General features: G+C 46.1%; 1 protein-coding gene across 2 annotated transcripts in view; it reads left to right on the top strand.

Annotated features, from left to right (window-relative positions):
- The window catches only part of DOCK11 (dedicator of cytokinesis 11), a 1,219,508-nt gene that overhangs the window by 1,110,615 nt on the left and 88,516 nt on the right, over nucleotides 1-20,377 (top strand). For both annotated transcript variants that reach the window (XM_078688544.1, XM_078688546.1), the window contains one exon: nucleotides 10,815-10,915. In XM_078688544.1, coding sequence (XP_078544670.1) covers nucleotides 10,815-10,915 — 101 coding nt within the window. The remainder of the gene's footprint in view (nucleotides 1-10,814; nucleotides 10,916-20,377) is intronic.

Consider the following 20,377-nt stretch of genomic DNA (forward strand, 5'->3'; position numbering starts at 1 on the left):
TTGATATTTCATTTACGATAGGTTTTCCTGAAAATCCAAGGGAAACATTTCTTGAGCCTGAGAGCGGAGCCCCTGGAACTTCGGCGTGACTAATTGTGGTCCTACTTGCCCCTGTATCAATCAAAAACTTTCTGTCTTTCCCTAGTACTTGACTGTGAACATAGGGACCTTCTTGATCTACAGGTATCTCGATGAGAGGCAAGCCTACCTCCCTCTCTAGGCTGTTTCATGAATACTGCTGGTACTCTGGATACTCAGACTGTGCATACTGGTACATCTGCTGTGTAACATGCTGTGTTGCAGCGATGGGCTGCGGTGCTGTAACTGTCTGTGGTGCATTCTGTGGCTGAGGAGTCTGTGAAACTTGTTCTTGTCTAGGCGGACGTGGTCTTTCTTTAGTCTTACCGGTAGCTATGTTATGTTTCAGAACTGCACACTCGTTTATAAAATGACCTGGCTGTTTACAATAATTGCAGTTCCCTTTAACGGGAGCTGCAGGATGACTGGCTTGATTTGGACCCCTCTTCTGACTGTCTTGAGGAACAGATTGTGCAACTAGTACTTTCATTTTCGTGTCTTTCATACGCTTCCTTTCGTGGTCTTGCTCTTCCCTGATTCTATTCTGGTGGTATTGGAGCATCTGCAACATCTGGGACGGGGTATTAGCTTGCCAGGTACTTTCGACTTTCAAAACTCGATTTTTAATTTGTGGGCTTGAATTCTCGACTAATTTAGTAACAAAAAGGTGAGGGTATGACTCACTACTTGTCTTGAGGCCACTGTTGATGCTAAAACATTTCTCAAATCTAGAATAAAAATCACTAATGTCTTCATCCTGTTTCTGTTTACAGGCTGAGATTGCATCCCAGTCTTCTTTTCTAGTTGTCAATAATCTGGGTAAAACTTGTATTAATAATTCTGGTAATTCTTTACATTTCGCTCCAAGACCGGTACCTGGTACTCGTGCCTTATCTTCAGCTTCTAGAACTGCCCAATCGATCTTTTTCTCTCCCACCTCCCATTCTTTTTCCTTGAGCTTTTCATACACCCCTGCGGGCAGCAGAACCTTTAACATTTTAATTATATCTGGATACGTGTATTCTCCCATACGGAGCATGTCTTTTAATTCTCGGTGGAACCCTGCTGGATCTTTATCATGACAGGGAATTAATTTTTTCATCTCTAACAGTTCCATCTTTGTAATCGGAGTGTAAACAAACACTCGTTCTAGTTCGCCACCCGTTCCTCTAACTGGGTGGACTTCTCGTAACGGATTCTGTCTCTCCATGTAAAATGGTTTACTTTCTGGGGGTGAGACATGAACAAAATGCGGGTTCAAAAACGTTCTATATTTGTGACGTTGTTCTAGAACGACACTAATTAAATCGGTACCTAAACCTTTCCATCTATACTGGAGTAACTCGTTCAGGATATCATGTAACGGACCTGGATCAGAGTGTTGACCCTCATACAATGTAATGAGGTGCTGAATCATATACATACCCGCCAGTCGTTGCTCGGCTGGGGGCATTTTCAGAAACATTTGTGCCACTATTTCGTCTGGAAAAGTGGTAGAATCAGTAATCCATCGGACTGCTGATCGGACTAGTTCTTGTTCATGCATAGTACTTAACTCACTGTAACCGATTCGTGATTTCAGAATGTGATCAGTAGCTTGGAATACTTGTTCTAGAGAACCTTGTTCTGGTGCTGGATGATGGAAAGTAGACTTGTGTTCTAGGCGTAAATGACGATCTGGAAATCTAGATTTTCCTACATACGCTATTCTGTCGGGATTCTCGTCCTCTACCTCTTCAGTATCAGAGTTACTTTCTTTCTCGCTTACTTGTGCTGCTTTACGTTGATCGTGTAACCTTATTATTTCTTTACGAATTTTCTTGTACATACTGTCCATAGCACCGACGGTCTTGTGCTTACCCTCGGCTATATTATCACTCCACCTTGTCAGGGTTCTCATTTCGGCTTGATCTTTAGACGGGTAATCTTGTTCCCTTATTAGACAATTGATCAGAAACTTTAATATCATGAGCTGGGTCTCAGCTTTCCTTTGAGACATGGCCTCGCCAATGCTTTCTGGATCATCCCCTGTACGGATGAAACGATATATTCTGTCTAGATCTTCTTTCATATTCGGTAGGGTGACTAGATACTCGGCCACCCTTCTTACACGTAATGAATATAAAACCATATTATCCTCGCCTGGGACTGGATCATAGCCGCATTCATTAAGGGCTTTTCTTATTTCTGCTACAGACTGGTGTCTGGGCGTACGCTGTGACGCTTGCATGTGTAATTCGGCTGTTGTTAAACGCTTGTGTGGCGGCGGGGTCTGAGGAGGACCTCCCCCTGCGGCCCCTAAACTAGAGTCGTCTACTGATGCTCTTCGTCCTGGCAGAGTGGGAAATGGAAATGTAGGCTGGACTTGTATGGCGGGCTGGACCGGGGGTACCGTAACAGGTACTCCGGTGTCTGGAGGAGCGGGAAGTGCCTGATTTACAGGGACTGGCGGAGCGTGAACAGAATTTGCATATTCTGGGACTGTGTCGTCCAAATAGGACGAAATGAAAATATCAGCTGCGGTCGGTTTGTGACGTAGCTTGGTCGGAACCAATGGTGGCGGAAAGTTACTGGATGCCTCCGGGGTCGCTTTTGGCAAGCCCTCGGCAAGAAGAGGATACATACCCTTAATAAGAGCATTCCTCTGTCTCTCTGATTGTTCAGTTCTAATTTGTTCACCTATCTCGATTAACTCTTTTTCTTGTGCTCGTTCTGAGGATTCTCTACTTAATTCTGACTTTCTGATTTCTTTTTCGGTTCTTTTATGAGCTTCTTTGCGCCATAACTCGATGGCATCTTTCTGTGACTGTCTGGCTTTCTTTTTCCATAAGGCCTCTTCTACTCGCATGATGCACTCGGCATCCCATGTGCCCGATACGGGCCATCTATACTTTTCTTCTAACTGTTTGGTATACTCTACCCATAAATCTAGATACAGTATAGCGCTTATGCCATGCTTCTGATACATAAAATGACCTGGACTGTCCCTAGGCGGAACTGGAACTGCTGCTTCCAGCAGACCCTTTCTAGTTTTTAACTGACGTAACTTGGAAAACAAGGGCATGACTGGACTGTAATCTAGGCACAATACAATACACAATGAACACGATACTTATTCCCCATTCATACCACGACATTAAAATACATGAAGAACATTTAAAATAATAGTTCGAACAGAATACTACCTGGAATACGGAACACAGAATACATGAATTTTCTCGAGAACAGAACTGACTAGAACAGAAACCAGATGCACTGCTGAAACAGTACGAAACTTACCGGTCTCATAAAGAGACACGTCAGGACCCGCATCCACCGAAGTGGACACTTCGTTTGTGGGTCTGTGTACCACCAACCCACAGACCAGAGTCAATTAGATTGACCCTGTCTAGATACCACCCCAGTAACGGTACTCACCGGGCAGCAAGAACGGAAGGCCTCGGACTGGACTGGACTGCTACGACGACGGACGACGAACTTCGGACTTTAGTTACGGGTGGACCTCCGGATACCTCGGACCTTGGACTCTCGGCTTGGGCTCTGGTCGGGACTCGCCGCGTTCCTCCACCGTCTCGTCTGGATGCTGGACCGCCTCCTCCGTCTCCTCCGTGGGCCTGAGGGATACTTGAAGCAGAAATATCTGCCGGTGCGCAGAAGAGTTCCGTCACGACTGCAGAGGGTCAGGGGGTCGGCGTGGCTTCACCGACGCGTGGGGAAAGGGCAAGTCCCTGTTCGGGCGCCATTATGTGGTAAATAAATAAATAATACCCTATTTTTGAATGAATAAATGAATAACAGATAGCTCAATAAATAAGAGTCAAGATTCGAGGTAGTAGGAGTTTTGCAGGTTTAATACAGCATAAGGACAGGAACAGGACGACCTGCACGGGAATAGGATGGCAAGGCCCGGCAGCTGCCGGGGACAGGATCGGGAATGACGGCGTCTAACTTTTAATAACAGTACATGAGCATATATACATAACGCAAACACATAGCATTACATTGCAATAGGCGTAGCGGTGGGAGGAGCAATAGGCGTGACGCGTAGCAGTCGCGAAAGATAAGGGTGAAAAGAGGTGTAACAGGGCGTATACATAGACATGTGATGCAAACGTAACAGAATATGTCATGAATGGGGCGGAAACCATGGAGGGGGCTACCTGAGGAGCCGGGACCTCTAACCTGATGGTGCGAGCAAACTGGCAATGACGTATCACTAGGAGAAGCTGGGGGCTTCGAACTCTGTGCTAGGAGCAGAGACTGAAGTCTGGAGAGTCAGGGCGACATGTACCTAAACAGTATCTAGTATCTGATGTTTAGGGAACATGTTGATATAAACTAGAAGTCAGGAGGGGAAAGGCTAACAGACACTAAGACTGGACCATGCATTATTCTACATGTAGTGCGTGATGAAGAATATTAAATGACCATTAATACAGTATTTCTCTAACGTGGGGCCGTAAAGGCTAGACAATGACGGAAACTATTGATGCAGTTCAGTAGCTTTAGGAATGCAGAGGAAGAGGACTGAACTGATAATCTGGAATCATAACATACTCTTGGCAGACTCAGAGGCAGGGCCAAGCTGAACCGGGCACTGCGAGGCAGGCAGTAGGTGAAGGGTCGAGGATACAGGTGGGGGTTGTATCACTCCTCCGCGGGGCTTCAGGAGACAGGAGACAGGAGACAGGAGCTGAATCTGGTGTCCGGGCCCTTTTGAGGCCTAGAAACGGGGACTTTACAATGGAATAACGTGCACACTGAGAAACGTGGCAACGTAGCTTTACATAGGCCTGATATTCGTATTATTCACGAGAACTGGAAACTGCCATACTAGAGGTGGACACAACTGTAATTGCGTCTTTAATCAAACATGGGGAATAACATATGCATATTAATCATGCACATATAACATATGATGGAGGACGCGTAGGGACACAGAACATGGCAAAATTTACTTTTCCACACCAGGACCGATCGATTATGATAGAAGAGGTCCAATTGGCCATCAAGGAACTTCCCAATAACAAAGCACCTTTGCCCGATGTGTATGCTACTTCATTTAACAAGGCTTTTGCAATACTCCTGGGCCCTTACTTGATGAAGGTTTATAACTTTTTTGTAGACACTACACGTGTCACGCTCTTCAAGTATACATCCCTCTCATCCCTGTTATTAAAGCCCGGTAAGGACCCCATGGAATGTGGGCCCTACCGTTCAATAGATCTGTTGAATAGCAATGTGAATATTTATACAAAAATCCTTCCAGCTTGTTTGAACAATGTTTATCTAACTTGATATTCCCTTGTTAGTCTGGTGTAATTTGGAATAGGCATACAGGCGATAATCGTTACCTGGCATTCAACGTAGTGGACAGGGCCACGTTGGCAGGCAAGCAGAGTCTCTTGCTATCTTTAGATGTGGAGAAAGCTTTTGACAGGATAGATTGGACGTTCCTCAATAAAATGCTCAACCAGATGGCAGTGGGTCCCCATATGAAAACTTTCATCCTCGCTAAGTATAAGGCCCCAGTGGCCAAGATTCGGATCCTCACCTTTGACCCCATACAGTTAGCCCAGGGCACGTACCAGGGATGTCCCCTCTCCACCTCGATTTTTGCTCTAATGATCCAACCATTATTCAAACACATAATGGTCAATCCCGAAATTATATATAAGGCCCCAATGGCCAAGATTCGGATCCTCACCTCTGACCCCATACAGTTAGCCCAGGGTACGCACCAGGGATGTTCCCTCTCCACCTCGATTTTTGCTCTATTGATTCAGCCATTGTTCAAACACATGATGACCAATCCCGATATTAGAGGCTTAATTACAGACTGCTGGGGAACAAGTTAAAATGGCCCTGTTTGTAGATGATGTACTCTGTGTTCTTATTAATCTCTCAGTCCCTCTCCCTGGGCTGATATCGGAGTTGGAGTGCTTCAGGTAAGTAGCGGGATTCACGAGAAACCACAGAAAATCACAGTCAATGGGGACAGGAACCAAAGTAGAAGACAGCGCCCAAGTCACTGTGACTATGGCTTTCGTCTAGCCCCCACAGCAGTGGACTACCTCTGAGTGGTTATCCCCCCTCATGTGTCAGAAGTGTCTAATTGCAATGTGCCCCCACTTTTGACAACCTTTTTGCAAAGACCTATACAGTTTGGTTTGCCTCAGGATCTCAAGGGTGGGTAGGATTAGTTGTCTCGAAATTAACTTCCTCCTGAGACTGCTGTACTTGTTTTGCTCTTTACTGGTAAAGATCCCTCTACACACATTGAAGTTCATAACATGAAGACTGTGGTCCTTTGTATTGAATGATAAACCCCCTGGGATTGCCAGATTCCTCCAAGTCAGGAGCTCAGAGGAGGGGTTGGCTTGCCTGACATTGGGCGCTTTCTTTTACGGCCCAGTTAACCCTAGCCCTGGCATGGTGTCCCCCTGATGAGGCCAAACCTTAGGCTCCTCTGGAACAGGAGTCCAGCATGCTGTCACTTCATTGGCTGTTGTGGCTGCCTCCTAGAGTGTGGCGTCCTGGAAGCCACCTTTGTTTGACCACTGAGATGACTGTATGTCACTGGAATATTGAAGTCCAGAACTGGGGGTTGGCAACGTCCCCTTCCTCTCTCACCTCGGGAAGCCAGATTTTCCACCTGGCTTTTTGGATGGAGGAAATTGTGCATGGGCGAGAGAGGAGACCCTCTGCCTGGGACAATTGTTCGATAACGGTGCCCCGAAATCTAGGGATCAATATGTTAATTACTTTTTGCTACATCCAAGAGACTTGTACAAGGTGACACAGCTCCTGCACTGGGCTCATAGACCCCGGTCCTGCCCTGGGGATGAGGGAAACTACAAAGACTGAAGATGTGCTCTTGATGGGGACACAACAAAGATGTTGTCAAGACTCAACATGTCACTCGACAAGCCCACCCCTCTCTCAGAGCTTGCATACACAGAAAATATTAGGTGGTACATGACCCTGGTTTCCCTTAAGCGGATTAATGTCAGCTTGGACAATTGTTGGAAGCGATGTGCCGGGATGGGAACTTACTTGCACATGTGGTGGGTTTTGGTCTCAGATGCTAGAGGCAATTATGGACATAACTAACGTCACAGTACCAAAGACAGCCCAGGCAGTTCTGTTTAGATTGGCATAGCTGTCATGGTTTGAGATTACTTATGGGTGACATTTTCATAATTTCAGTGTAATTATGAGTGACATTCAACGACTATGAGTGACATTTTCTCGGGAGCAAAATCAAGCAATGAAGAAGAGGGAAACATATAAATATCAGAAATTACACCCATTTGAGCAACGAGAAACTTTAGCCCCTTCGCTGCGTTTGTCGGCCAACGGCCGTCGTGAGCACTACCTCCGTAGTGCTGCGCACGTCCGTTGGCTGACGCGGCCCTGCCCACTCCCCTAAACCGCCGCACCGCGGCGGAATTGCCGCCGTGGTTAAGTGGTTAAGAAGATCTTATAACTGCTGCAAAGCACCATAATTGGAAGTGCACTCATAGCTTCCAAGCTTTATGATTACGTATGTGTGACATTTCCATGATTTTATGGCACTTATGAGTGACATTAAGTGGCCAAAAGCGTGAGACTTAAGAGTGACATTTTCATGCGAGTAAAAGCACACACTCTTTACAAACATTAAAGGTGAACTCAAAGGGGTGGATTAGGATGTCAGTCTGAAAGGCTCCAAATCGAATTCCGGTCTGCTGAATCCAATTCGGAACATGTCTTTCCGACCGATTCTGAAAGCTTTACGAATGAACGATTAGATGTTGGGAAAGCGTTCAGACTTTCTGAGTAGGTTCTGTATGGCATTCAGAGGAACCGAGTCGTTTGGAGCTGACTCGTACATGTCAATGGACCATGTTTCCGACCGACCGATTTCGGTGTCAGATTCGTATAGCCTTTCCGAATCGGTTGTTCCAACACGGATTGTCGGAATCTGACTTTGGGGGCCCCTAGTAGGCCATCCTTATCCAAGAGACTTCCGAAAGGGGCACCTGGGTGTACCTAAGGGACCCCTCTTTGAAACCATGCACAGTGTGGCAGGCACCACAAGGTGCAGGATTTTCCCCAGCCAGTGTATTTGGTCTGGACCAAATGGTATTTGGAACCATCGTAATTGGTCTGGCAGACTCCCCAAGTCTGATTCAGCCGGAAACCATTCCAAGAGCGATTGATCTGAATGTTTTCCGAACAATATCGTTATCGGCCCCTAACATACAAGTAGGATGTTAATTCAAGGACAGAGAAATGGTCCTTTAATCGTCTGTCTGTTTTCATATTGCATTACAAATTTTTTTTTTTTATAAATAATAAAACAGAAGCTTTCTAGTTCACGGCCTGGGAACTTCACTGTGTGCGCCACATATTTATTCTCTGTGTGGAATTGTACATCTTAAATGTAAAGAAAAAAGATGCCTCTGGTTATCAGTACAACTAACTGGAATGGGAGAGGAGTTGGCCTAACAGCTAGGGCGCTCGACCTCGGACCTGGGGATCTGGGTTCGAGTCTCGGTAACGACGCCAAAAACCTCCTGTGATTCTGGGCAAATCACTTAATCTCCCTGTGCCTAAAATGAATGTGTGTCTGTCCTCATGTAACGTAACTGGTGCTATGTAAAGCGCTCTGATACCTGATTCGGTTCGGGTCTAGTTCGCGCTATATAAAACTCTGCAAAAAAAAAAAAAAAAGATTGGCGGCCTCGTAGGTTAATGCACATGCTGCAGAAATCAGACAAGCGAACCTCAGTGCAGAGATAGTGTGTGTTACTCACCGACTAGGCATGCAGTCCAATAGAGTCTGGGGAGAGTGTGTGGGACGCTGAGCTCTTGTCTTGAGAGTGTCTTCTAATTACTTTGAGTGGGCTGGACAGGGCTCACAAGGCTGCTACAACAGAGGTTAGACTGTGCAGTCGATGTAGGCTAAGGCCAGTAAACTCTGGGGGAGGGTCTGGAGAGCAGAGGGTAGGGAGAGCCAGTGACTCCTCTCCCTTCTGCGCTGTGCCCGCTAGCACCTGCTGCCTGTTCTGAACAGTGAGTCAGTGTCCATGGGTCAGGTGTCAACAGTAGCACGACGGAGCTGCAGCCTTGACCAGTGACCTGCAGCCAGCAGCATGCCGGAAAACAACAGAGGACGTGAGCCTGGGTCCTGTTTTCGCTGTTGTTTATTTCAAGCCCACTCCCTTTCTCTCTCTCTCCGAAAGAGACACCCCAACTGCACCAGATCTACAGCTGTCTCCTAGCGTGAGATGCCACCGGAGAACAGATGTATTGTTTCGTCCCAGAAACAGTGTATCAACATCAAGACTCGAGAAGAGTCTCAGTCACCATAGCAACCTCTGAGCCCAGGACAGCAGGCTACAAAGCTAACACTTGCCTGGGCAGACAGAGCAGCATTGCACAAAAAGTGCCAAAGCTCACTGGGCTTCTTTTGTTTAACAGCATTTAATACCCACAGTGCCCTAAATACGTGACTAATGCAGTTTAGTGTGGTTATGTGGTCACCAGCCCTAAAATGCGTTAGTCTAACACCTGATGTGTGGTAATTGGCAGAGCTGGTTTGGTGTCCCGTTTTCCCCCTCCAGCAGATTACTGACTCATTTACTCTTGGCTGCCCGACTAGTGGTTGCCCAAAGATGGAGGGGCCCATCCCTGCCGACAACCGCAATATGGTAGGCCAAAGTGTGGACGATCCACTCAATAGAAAAGCATACGACCACCCTTAGGGATACACGTCTGACCTACCACAGGGCATCAACCCCCTTCCATGTGTATGTTAAGAGGGACATAGGTGCAACTCGTCTTCAAACCGTGGTACACGCAGCTGAGATATTCGACAAACCTCTTTTGGATAGCTCCTGTCTCTGGGAGGCTAGCAGAGATTCTACCCCAGAGGTAACGGGATGAGAGTTGGGTAGGTCGAAGAGCTGGATTGGATAATGTAGCTTTTATGTCCCAGTAGATGTGGATCCAGTTCTCAGATGTTGAAATGATCTATATTATATGATGCAGCTCTAGCCACATACTGAATATATTGGTTCGTGATGAGAGCTGGCGATGACCTATGTGAGGTTGTTAAAACTTCAAATAAAGTTGTTTTTAAAAAAAAGATGAATAATCCATTAAAGCAATTAATTTGAGCCTGCAGTGGCAACTTTTATATGCTTTCCATTTTCACTGCTGTAGTCATGATTTGGCCTGTCATAAAGCAAATGATGCTCATTGTGCCAGCCTTATGGTTGATTTTTTCGCATTTTAGAGATATGCCTCAATGAAGCAACCAGTAGGGTACCTACCTATGCCATGCGTCATACACCATGTGTTTCCTTTAAGTAAAATCCTCTTGATATTCTTTCCTTAGCAAGTACTTGGGTGGTCAAGCTGTTTAGTCTGCTGGTATGAAATGTAGTCTGGGGCCAGTTAACTATGTGCCAGTGATGCACTTGAGAAGAGGCTGAATATAAGAGTATGAAGCAGTTATGCATTATATTAACAGACTGTGATTGGTAGGACTGTACAGGAGAATGAGATTAGTCATGCACAAGATTTGCATGTGCTTTAGGGCTCTTATAATAATTTTTACTTCTACCTAAACTGTTACCAGTCAACAAGAATAGTTTAGTAATTTAATGTAAAAAAAATTATTGACCCGGGAGATAAAGTGTTAAATATATTCATGTATCAAAATTGTAAATACTTTTGTATTTTAGGTAAATGCTGGTCCATTGGCATATGCCAGGGCATTTCTTGATGACAGTCGATCCAACAAATATCCGAGTAAAAAAGTGAATGAATTAAAAGACATCTTCAGGTGAGTTTTCAACGTCTGTCAGTTCATATTGCCTGATCATTTGAAAAGTGTTTTGAAGCCATATATTCTTTCCCATTGTCTATTAGGACATAGTCAGATACGTTGCTTCCATTTCTGAAAGAACTACAATCAAATGTTGCTCACGCACAGTGACAGCATAGCTATACTTCCGCATTACATACATATTTCACTCAGTGGAGGACACAAGACTCCTTTCCATGTCCTGGATTCCACCCGCACGGAGTGTTTCTCTTTAATACGTTGGTACTGTTAATAGTTTTTGAGCTGCCTATTTCTCAGTTGGAAACTCCTCAACTCATCTTAGATTTTGCATGGCTCACTCAAAGTATTCATATCATATATGTCCTTGTAAGGACCCCTCAGACATTTCTTACAATTCTTTGACTCTTTTACCCTCTATATTTCCCTATAGAGATCTATGTTTTGGGGTACACCAGGAGAAAGTAACTGTCCTGATTTCCGAGTGGCAAACAGGAACGAGCAGGTGTCTCCTAAACTATTCATTAGGCACAGCATTGCGAATTCTCTGTAACTATGACACAATGTGGCTATTCTTGAGAGATATGTCCTACCACATGACCAGAATTGAGTCCAGTGGTTTAAGGATGAACAAGTCCTCTGAGACTAGCACTCAGTGGTTTGTAGCACATTACAAAAAACAAGCCCCCAAAATCAAATAAATGAAGTACATTTAGGGTTACACCTGGGTTATGGAGCTTGAACCTTGGTCCTGGATGCATACAAATAATGTTCCATTTGAAAACCTGACATGGGAAATGTAAGGAATCTACATTTTCTCCAAACAATGCAATATCAAAATTATTTAATTCCTGAAAGGAGGAACCAGGTTAACATTTAGACGTGTTCTCAAAACTCACTGCAAAGTCTGGTCTGTGTGTGTATCCCGGCCTTTGTTGCCTTTCTGTCTGGGTTGATTTCATGCATATGCATTTGGCTTTTTAACCTTACCAATCGTAAATCTCAAAAAAGGAATAATTGACCATAGGATAGTTTCAATATTTCCTTTCAGCCCCTCGCAACCCAGCCCCATTGGTGAAACAATTACAGTCACCGGAAGAACTCACTTAACTATGTTTTAAGGTTGACTCCTCTATTGTCTCCACCAACTGATACTGTGAGGTGTGGGTCCTATGATGATTCAAGCCTCCTGAAGGTGGAGAGGGAACAGAGTCCTTAAATGCAGATACCCTTTATTAATAAGAGGTCCATATTTGAGTTTCTGTAATGAGAACAAAGAATACCAGGAAGGAAATAAAAGGAACAATAGCACATTGCAGACCCATGGGGGGAGTAGAAAAATGAAATTGACAAGAATCACTGTCATTATGGAAGACAGTTCAGTGTGGAGTAGGGAAAGTTTTGATAGTAAATGAGGTTAGTGTGCAGATTAAAGGGCAAAGAAGAGAGGACCAGTTTAAGAAGGATTGTGAAAGAAAAGAAGTGCAAAATTATACAAGTCTGAGTAAGATGCTGAAGAGCAAAAGGAAGTTCATGAAGAAGCAATCCATTGCAAAGCCTTTTAAACCAAAGAGGCTCAAAGAGTATGATTCTAGTTTATTTGTATTTAATAGAGTTTACTTGATAAACACTTCATGAAAATCATACCAACAGCATATTTAACAAAACAATAAATTAAACATGTAGCAGAGCAGAGCAATTACTCAATATAGTTACACATTTTTAAATTGTACCAGTCTTACGTAGATGAGAACTCCATTCACGATCTGTCTTCTGGAATCCTATGATCATTATCAGAATCCTTTTCAGAGGGTCACAGGACACGCAGGGGCAGCTGGGCCCAAACATGGTTGTTGAGTCCTTTTACAGCTGATGTCCCAGGCCCGACTTAATATGGATCCTGATCAACTGGGCTAAGTACTTCTTTTGCACTTGACTCTCTGTGATAGCTTTGGATGAGCAGTCAAGGCTTCCTCAGGGATGAAAATGTAGCAACAGATAAGTGAAAATGACTCCTAACTCAAAGCGCACACAGGACTTACCATAAATTAATGTCCAGTTGAATACTCACTTTTGTAAGCAAACAAGTATTTAATTTCAAACTGTGCACATACAAAAGAATAATAACATTCATGAGCAATAACACGGTCGCATTGAGGTTAGAGCTCTAGATCAAGCAAATCCCTGTCTCACCCCTTTTCTTATAGCATGGTTGGGGTTATTCCCGATTTACTGGTGGCCGCATCCAAAAAATGTGTACTAGTAGGATGTACTCAGGAGTTTGACTTATTAAGATTTATTAAATCAAATCAAATCATTTCATTTGTAAAGCGCCCTACGTACCCGTGAGGGTCTCAAGGAGCGGGGGGTGGGGGGGGGGGTAGGGGGGGGGGCTGCTACTGATCGAAGAGCCAGGTCTTGAGGAGTCTTCTGAAGGTCAGCAGGTCCTGGGTCTGTCGTAGGCTTGTAGGGCGAGTGTTCCAGGTCTTGGCTGCGAGGTAGGAGAATGATCTGCCGCCGGCGGTGGTTTTCCGGATACGTGGGACTGTGGCGAGGGCGAGGTTGGTAGAGCGGAGGCTGCGGGTGGGGGTGTAGAAGCTGAGTCGGTTGTTGAGGTATGCTGGTCCGGCTTTGTGTAGGGCTTTGTGTGCGTGGATGAGGAGTTTGGAGGTGATCCTGTTGTTGACGGGGAGCCAATGCAGGCCTCTCAGGTGTGGTGTGATGTGGCCGCGTTGGGGATATCGAGGTTCAGTCGTGCCGAGGCGTTCTGGATGCGTTGCAGCCGTTTCAGGAGCTTGGTTGTTGTTTCTGCCTGCGTAGAGGGCGTTCCGGTATTCCAGTCTGCTGGTGACGAGGGCCTGGGTGACTGTTTTTCTCGTGTCGGAGGGGATCCATTTGAAAATCCTGCCCAGCATTCGGCGGGTGTTGAAGCAGGAAGTGGAGATGGCGGAGACCTGCTTGGTCATGGAGAGCGCGGAGAAGAGGATGACCCCCAGGTTGCGTGCTTGGTCGGTGGCTTCTGGGGCTGTTCCTAGCGATGTTGGCCACCAGGAGTCGTCTCAGGCTGATGGGGTGGGGCAGAGGATGAGGACCTCCATCTTCTCACCTGACCAGAAGCGCCATCTCCCAAATCGGCCGGGGCACAGCACAATGTCTCGTGGTAGGGCTCTTTGAAGCCCAGGGGGCACCGATCATGGTGGACCTCGATCGCACCAGTCCCAGCAAATAGAGCAAACCGGGGAAGGGGGATCGTGGCTGATCCAACACACGGAGGCCCTTCAGCACTGAGCTTAGTGTATTCATCAAGTGACAATCCAGAAGGGGCTAACAACAGAACCTCTAGGAGCAACAATTAAAGTCAACACCAAGTTGGAGCATATTACTCACATTCTGGCGCGACCCCCGGGCTACTGAACTGCTGGTCAGGTTGGGCATCTGGGACATGCTCAGCCTTCTGGAAATGGCTGCTGCAAATGGAAAAAAAGATTGCACCCTAAAAGACATGCTTCTTAAAAACGCTGGGGCCCAATCGAGTGACACCACAGAGACGTCAACGGCGGAGGGGGCCGCCAATATGGGAATACCAGAGGAGCCAGTCACCCGCTGCTATCTGGAATCAATGTTTGCAGCATTACAGGAAGACCCTCAGTCCTTCAAGAAAGAATTTACGCAGGAGCTTAAGGAATGGATGTGCACTCCGTAGGTTCGGAGCGGGGAGACGTCCGTTTGACATTTGCAACGGCCGTGAAGAATACCCCTGCCATGTACCCATGAGACATTTACAAGAAGCCTGATAAATACGGGTGTATTAACAGCAACCAAAGAAACTCATGGAGGAGTAACCGTGAGTGGGTGATTTAACCACACCACCCCCTTTTTTTCTAGATGAGAGCGACGATTGGATACACGTTAGAGTGTGTCCCCTTTCTCTGCTATTAAACAGAGAATTTCCTCTTTTTTAAGAGTTTACTTTTCGGGTCCTGCTGAATGCTTGAGTGACTGTAGCTCATCTGTAAGCAGAAACATGTTGACCATATTTTATTTTTTCGTTGAAAGGACATTAGGTTCTCATTGTTATTTCCTTAATATGTCCGCTCTTTTCACATGCTTTTAATGGAAGTAGGCTATCCCTCAATTAAAATTGATATTAGGAACTGCCGAACTTCCTTTTAAATTAGCACTTGGACTGTGGGCCCTAATGGGGGTCCCCTCTCTTTTTTCTGTTTTTATACTTGGGAAACCCAATGATGATAATTAACACCTACTTGTTTTGTGTTTGAGGGTTTCTCCTCTCACCATTGATCTCTCCTCCTACTATTTTTTCTTTCTCTCCCCTCATTTTCCCTCTTGGTTAGATTCTTTCCCTTGGGGGTTCGGTTGGGGTAAGAGTGTGCTTTTATGGATACTGTTGACGCTCTTTCATTGTTTTGATTATTGGATAACGTGGGGTTTGAGAGCGTCTTAGCTATATCCCTCCCTCTCTTTTTGTTTTGAAGGAAGCTGGACAGGACCTGGTTGTACTTGAGGTGATGATCTCTACTTTGGAAGACCACAAATCAAGCAGAGACGAGGAGAGTGAACAGCTACAGCAAGAGGTCTTCTGCCTCAGGGATCAGCACCTGGACCTCCAGGCACACGCGTAGGATTTAGAGAACAGATCATGTCACAGTAATATTCGCATTAGAGGCAGACCATCTGGCACAGAGGGATCAGACATCTCTACATTTGTTATGGACCTTTTCAGATCTGTTCTCGAGGCCCCACCCTGGAGGAAAGCATTAAATTGGACAGAACACATAGGGTGGGCCCTAAACGATCTCCCACGCTCCTCCACCTGACATTCTCACCTGTGTACATGATTTCCCCTTGAAGGAATGTATCCTCCAACGGGTACGAGAAGAACGCCCATTGCAATACAAGGGTTATCATCCAACCCTATACCAGGACCTAGCCGGCATAACCCTTCAGAAACGCAAATCTTTCTGCCCTATCACCTCACATCTTCAGGCTGCTGGGGTACGGTATAACTGGGGCCACCCTCTCTGCTTAGTTTTCTGGCACAAAGGGAATCTGCATCAAACTAGATCGTTGGAGGAAGCTCACAACATTTTAGACATGGCCCTGGACACCCAGCAGGAATGACAAAGGGAGCCAGGACTAAGAGGGCAATCAAGAACGGAGGAACACAAGAGGATTCCCTGCTGATCGCAATCCAGATGCCAAAACTGTAGCCAGAGAAAAGCAAGCCGTCATTGACTCTTTATCCCACAGAGTTCGCCTTCTCCATGATCCCCGGTCCGCAAGCCACAAATTAAGGCCACCATCATCTCTTGGGTGTGATGCTCTTCAATTAAAACCGCCCTTATCATGTTACATAGGACTCGCTCTGGGTTAGGGTGGGCCAGGTGAGGGTGATGGTAGGCTTCCACAACCCCGCTGAAGAACATTCCATAGACCAACGGGAAATGGACTTTGACACTGTGTTAGTACATTTTATGTTATTAAGGTTTCTCGTCCTGATATGGGGCGATTGGTTTATCTTTGTTTGTTGGACCCGGTTACTGCCATCACAATACTCTATTGCCCTATTTTTTCATGTCATACCACCTAACAATCCTCACGCTGAATGTAAAAGGCTTTAATCTCCCCCTGAAAAGGCGCGCTATTTTATTGTATCTGGAACAATCGGAGCTCCCATTTGCCTGTAACAAGAAACACATCTCCTCTCCAAGGATGGGCATAATCTCCATCCCAAACACTTTCCCCAAGAGTACTTCTCGTCCTTCCCGAACAAAACCGCAGGGGTAGCTCTTCTGGTGTCCCGACACTTTAGGGGTAAGGTCCTTTCTAAAGAGGCAGAGATAAGGGGGAGGGGAGGATGATAGCATACTTGATACAAGCAGGTCCGAAAGCGTTAACTGTAGCCACCATATATGCGCCTAATGCAGGAAAGGAACCTTTCCTTTGGAAGGCTCAGATGGAGAAACTGGGGTCCCAGACACGATCACTCATATAGTGGGGGATGACCTTAACCTTGTCTTCGATAATGACCTGGATAGGACGGTGCAAAGATACGGCCAGACGGTGGCACTCTCCAAGGGGGACTACAATGGTTTCTAAGCATGGGCCTCACAGACATTTGGAGACATACCCACACTTCGACCTGGGACTACACGTACTATTCATTTGCACACAAATCCTACGGTAGACTGGACTACCTACTAGTCACACAAGACCTCATCCCTGGAGTGCAGGACACTACGATTGAGCCCAGATTCCTCCCTGACCATGCAGCAGTAGTAATCACTTTAGATACCCCTTAACGCAACCCATACGTTTGAGGGATAAACTCCTTCAACACCCACAAAATATACAACAGATCTCAAATGCCATAGACAACTACCTAACTGCAAATGACACCACGGGTATGACCACTTCCATTCTCTAGGATGCCCTAAAGACAGTGATTAGGGGGAATTAATTGCCATATTGGCGGCTAAAAACAAAACCCGTCGGGACAAACGCCAGCAGCTTTCCGCTCAAGTAGTAGAACTTGAACGTATTCAGAAAAGGACTGGTGCCCCCAGGGTATGGAGACAGCTGGAAGCTACCAGAGCTCAGTTGGGCGGCCTAGACACAGACAGAGCGGAATACGCAGCAATCCGTCATAAACATCAATACTATGTTGTGGGGGATAGGTGTGGGCGTCTCTTTGCCAACAGACTGTGGGCCCAAAGACAGGAGCACGAGGTCACAGATTCTAAGGGCCAGTAACAGACCGAGGACCCTTATATCACGGAGGCCTTCCGAGAGTACTATAAAGAAATCTAGAAAAGCTCAATACCTTAAGTCGGAAAACATTCAAGCCTATTTCAGGGCTGTGCACACATAAGTCCTCACCACAGAACAGAGGGATGACTTAGATAGCCTTATTCAAATTGAGGAAGTCACTTCTGGCATTGCCCGCCTACAGACATCTAAATTCCCCAGTCCGAATGGCTTCCCAGCCATATTTTATAAGACCTTCTGCAAAACCCTTGCACCCCTTCTCACATGGCTATTTCATGAACTGGGGAGATTGGCAGTTCTTCCCCCTTCTATGCAGATGGCATCGATAGTGGTGATCCCACAGCCAGGGAAGGACAAAACACAATGCCCGGCTTACAGGCCGATTTCATTGTTAAATGTGGACCTTAAAAGCTTTGCGGGTATCTTGGCGTCCCGCCTAAACCCGCTCCTCCCGGTGCTTATCGACCTGTATCAGGCCGGATACGTCACCCAATGTCAATGCAGAGACAATACTCGCAGGGTTCTCCATTTCATAGACAAGGGGCTTAAACATAGGAGCGAATGCTCCTAGCGGTGGATGCTGAGAAGGTATTCGATAGAGTGCACTGGCCATACCTCAAGGATACACTATAGCACTTTGGCCTTGGAGACAGGTTTATAAGCTGGATTTTTAGCACCTACGATCATCCTATAGCTATGATTCAGTTTAATGGGCACAAGCCCACAACCTTCCCAATTTCCAGGGGCACCATACAGGGCTTCCCCATGTCTCCGTTACTCTTCGCATTGTACATGGAACCCATGGCCCATAGAATTCAATCCAATCCAGCAATAACAGGGATTAAATTAAGAGGAGACCACCACACAGCCAGTCTAAATTCAGACAACATTTTAGCGACACTGTAGAATCCATCCACCTCTTTACCAGCTTTCCCTAAAGAATTGGAATTGTTTGGCCAGGCAGTTGGTTTCAAAGTGAACATTCATAAATCGCAGGCCTTGAGCCTAACTCTGCAGCCCCAAAAGATGGACACCCTCAAGCAGAAAGCCCCATCACATCTTTCTTATTTAGTACTTCAAATTGCCCCCACGATTTCCATGAAGGCCACTCTTAACTACTGCTCCCTGACTCGGCAAATACGTGGTGACCTTCACCAATGGCGACACTACTCTATCTTGGCTGGGGAGAATTGCGGCTATTAATATGACGATCCTTCCCCGGATTTTGTATATCTTCCAAGCCCTCCAAGTAGAACCTCCTCGGGGCACGCTCCACATCATCCAAGACAAGGTGAATTGCTTCATTTGGGCAGATAAGCGCCCTTGACATTGCCTCAAAGATTGGCTGTGGGTCCCAGATCTACAGCGATATTATCAGGCTACACAGTTGAGAGTTTTTGTAGAATGGTCCTGCGCAGAATTGTAAAAACACTGGTTGCTCATGGAAAGACCCTGGCAGGACAACCTCTATGGAGGATCCCCTTCCTCCCTAAAAATGCCCGACCTACTAACCTCTACCTGTCCTCTATCACCAAACCAGCACTAATTGCTTTGGATAAACTAGCGACTCAAAGAGACCTTACTTACTTCCCTTCCCACTGATCCCCTATAGTAGGGACCCCCGAGTTTACACCAGCCCTAAACAGCACTGTGTTTCATTGTTGGAACCACCCAGGATGTAGATCGATCAGACATTTGTTCGACATGGAGGGCCCTATCCCATTTGAATCTCTCCGGGCAGAATCATGGATTCCTGAAAGTGAGCGTTGGCACTACACACAAATACGCCATTGGGTGATGCAACCAACAGTTCGCCCAGAGGCACGACGCTTCACGCCCTAAGAATGCTGGGTGCTCTCAACCCCTACGAACTCATGTTTAATCAAACAGTTATATAAATTCCTGGATCCGCCGAGCACAACTTCTAAAACGGCAAGTCAACTCCGATGGGAGTCCGAGATCAGGCAGGAACTGACACCGAAGGAATGGGTAGATATCCACTATTGTGCTGGGCAAACTGCTCATAATACATCAGCGAATGAAACAGCGACAAAGATTATAACATTGGTACCTTACCCCAATCAGACTCCATGGTCCGTACCATCCAAATCACTGGACTGCTAGTGGCAGTGCAGCCTTACTACACATTTTATGGGACTGCCTGGTAACAGCGCCATACTGGACAAGGGTCTTTAACGATATCAACACTTACCTGGACACGGAATTCCTGAGATTCCCTGCCTATATCATCCTGGGCCTTCCTAACACCCTTAACTTCCCATTAAAATCTTGTAGAGGCAGGCAGATTGGTCTAGAGCTATTAGCGTCACTGCAGAACATACTGTCGCACTGGGGCACAGATCACATCCCGACATACCAAGGTTGGCTGCACAAACTGTGGTACATAATGGGAATGGAACAAGTGAACTAAACACTATTGAATCAAAGCACACCATTCCACAAATTATGGAAACCATTTCTGAATCTCCTGATGTCAGAATTCTGTGAACTTACCTGCCCTAAGTATCTTTGCTCACTGCGCCTTTCGGAAGCCCCTACTATTCCCACTCCAAAACCTTGAGACAGGTAATGGCTGGGTGGGGGGGGGCATACCACAATCGTCACTAGTCAGTTTGAGGCAGCCCTGGTCCGGGGTGGGGTGGGAGGTGGGGT

This window comes from Lissotriton helveticus, chromosome 4_1, assembly GCF_964261635.1.
Source record: "Lissotriton helveticus chromosome 4_1, aLisHel1.1, whole genome shotgun sequence".
NCBI lineage: Eukaryota > Metazoa > Chordata > Amphibia > Caudata > Salamandridae > Lissotriton > Lissotriton helveticus.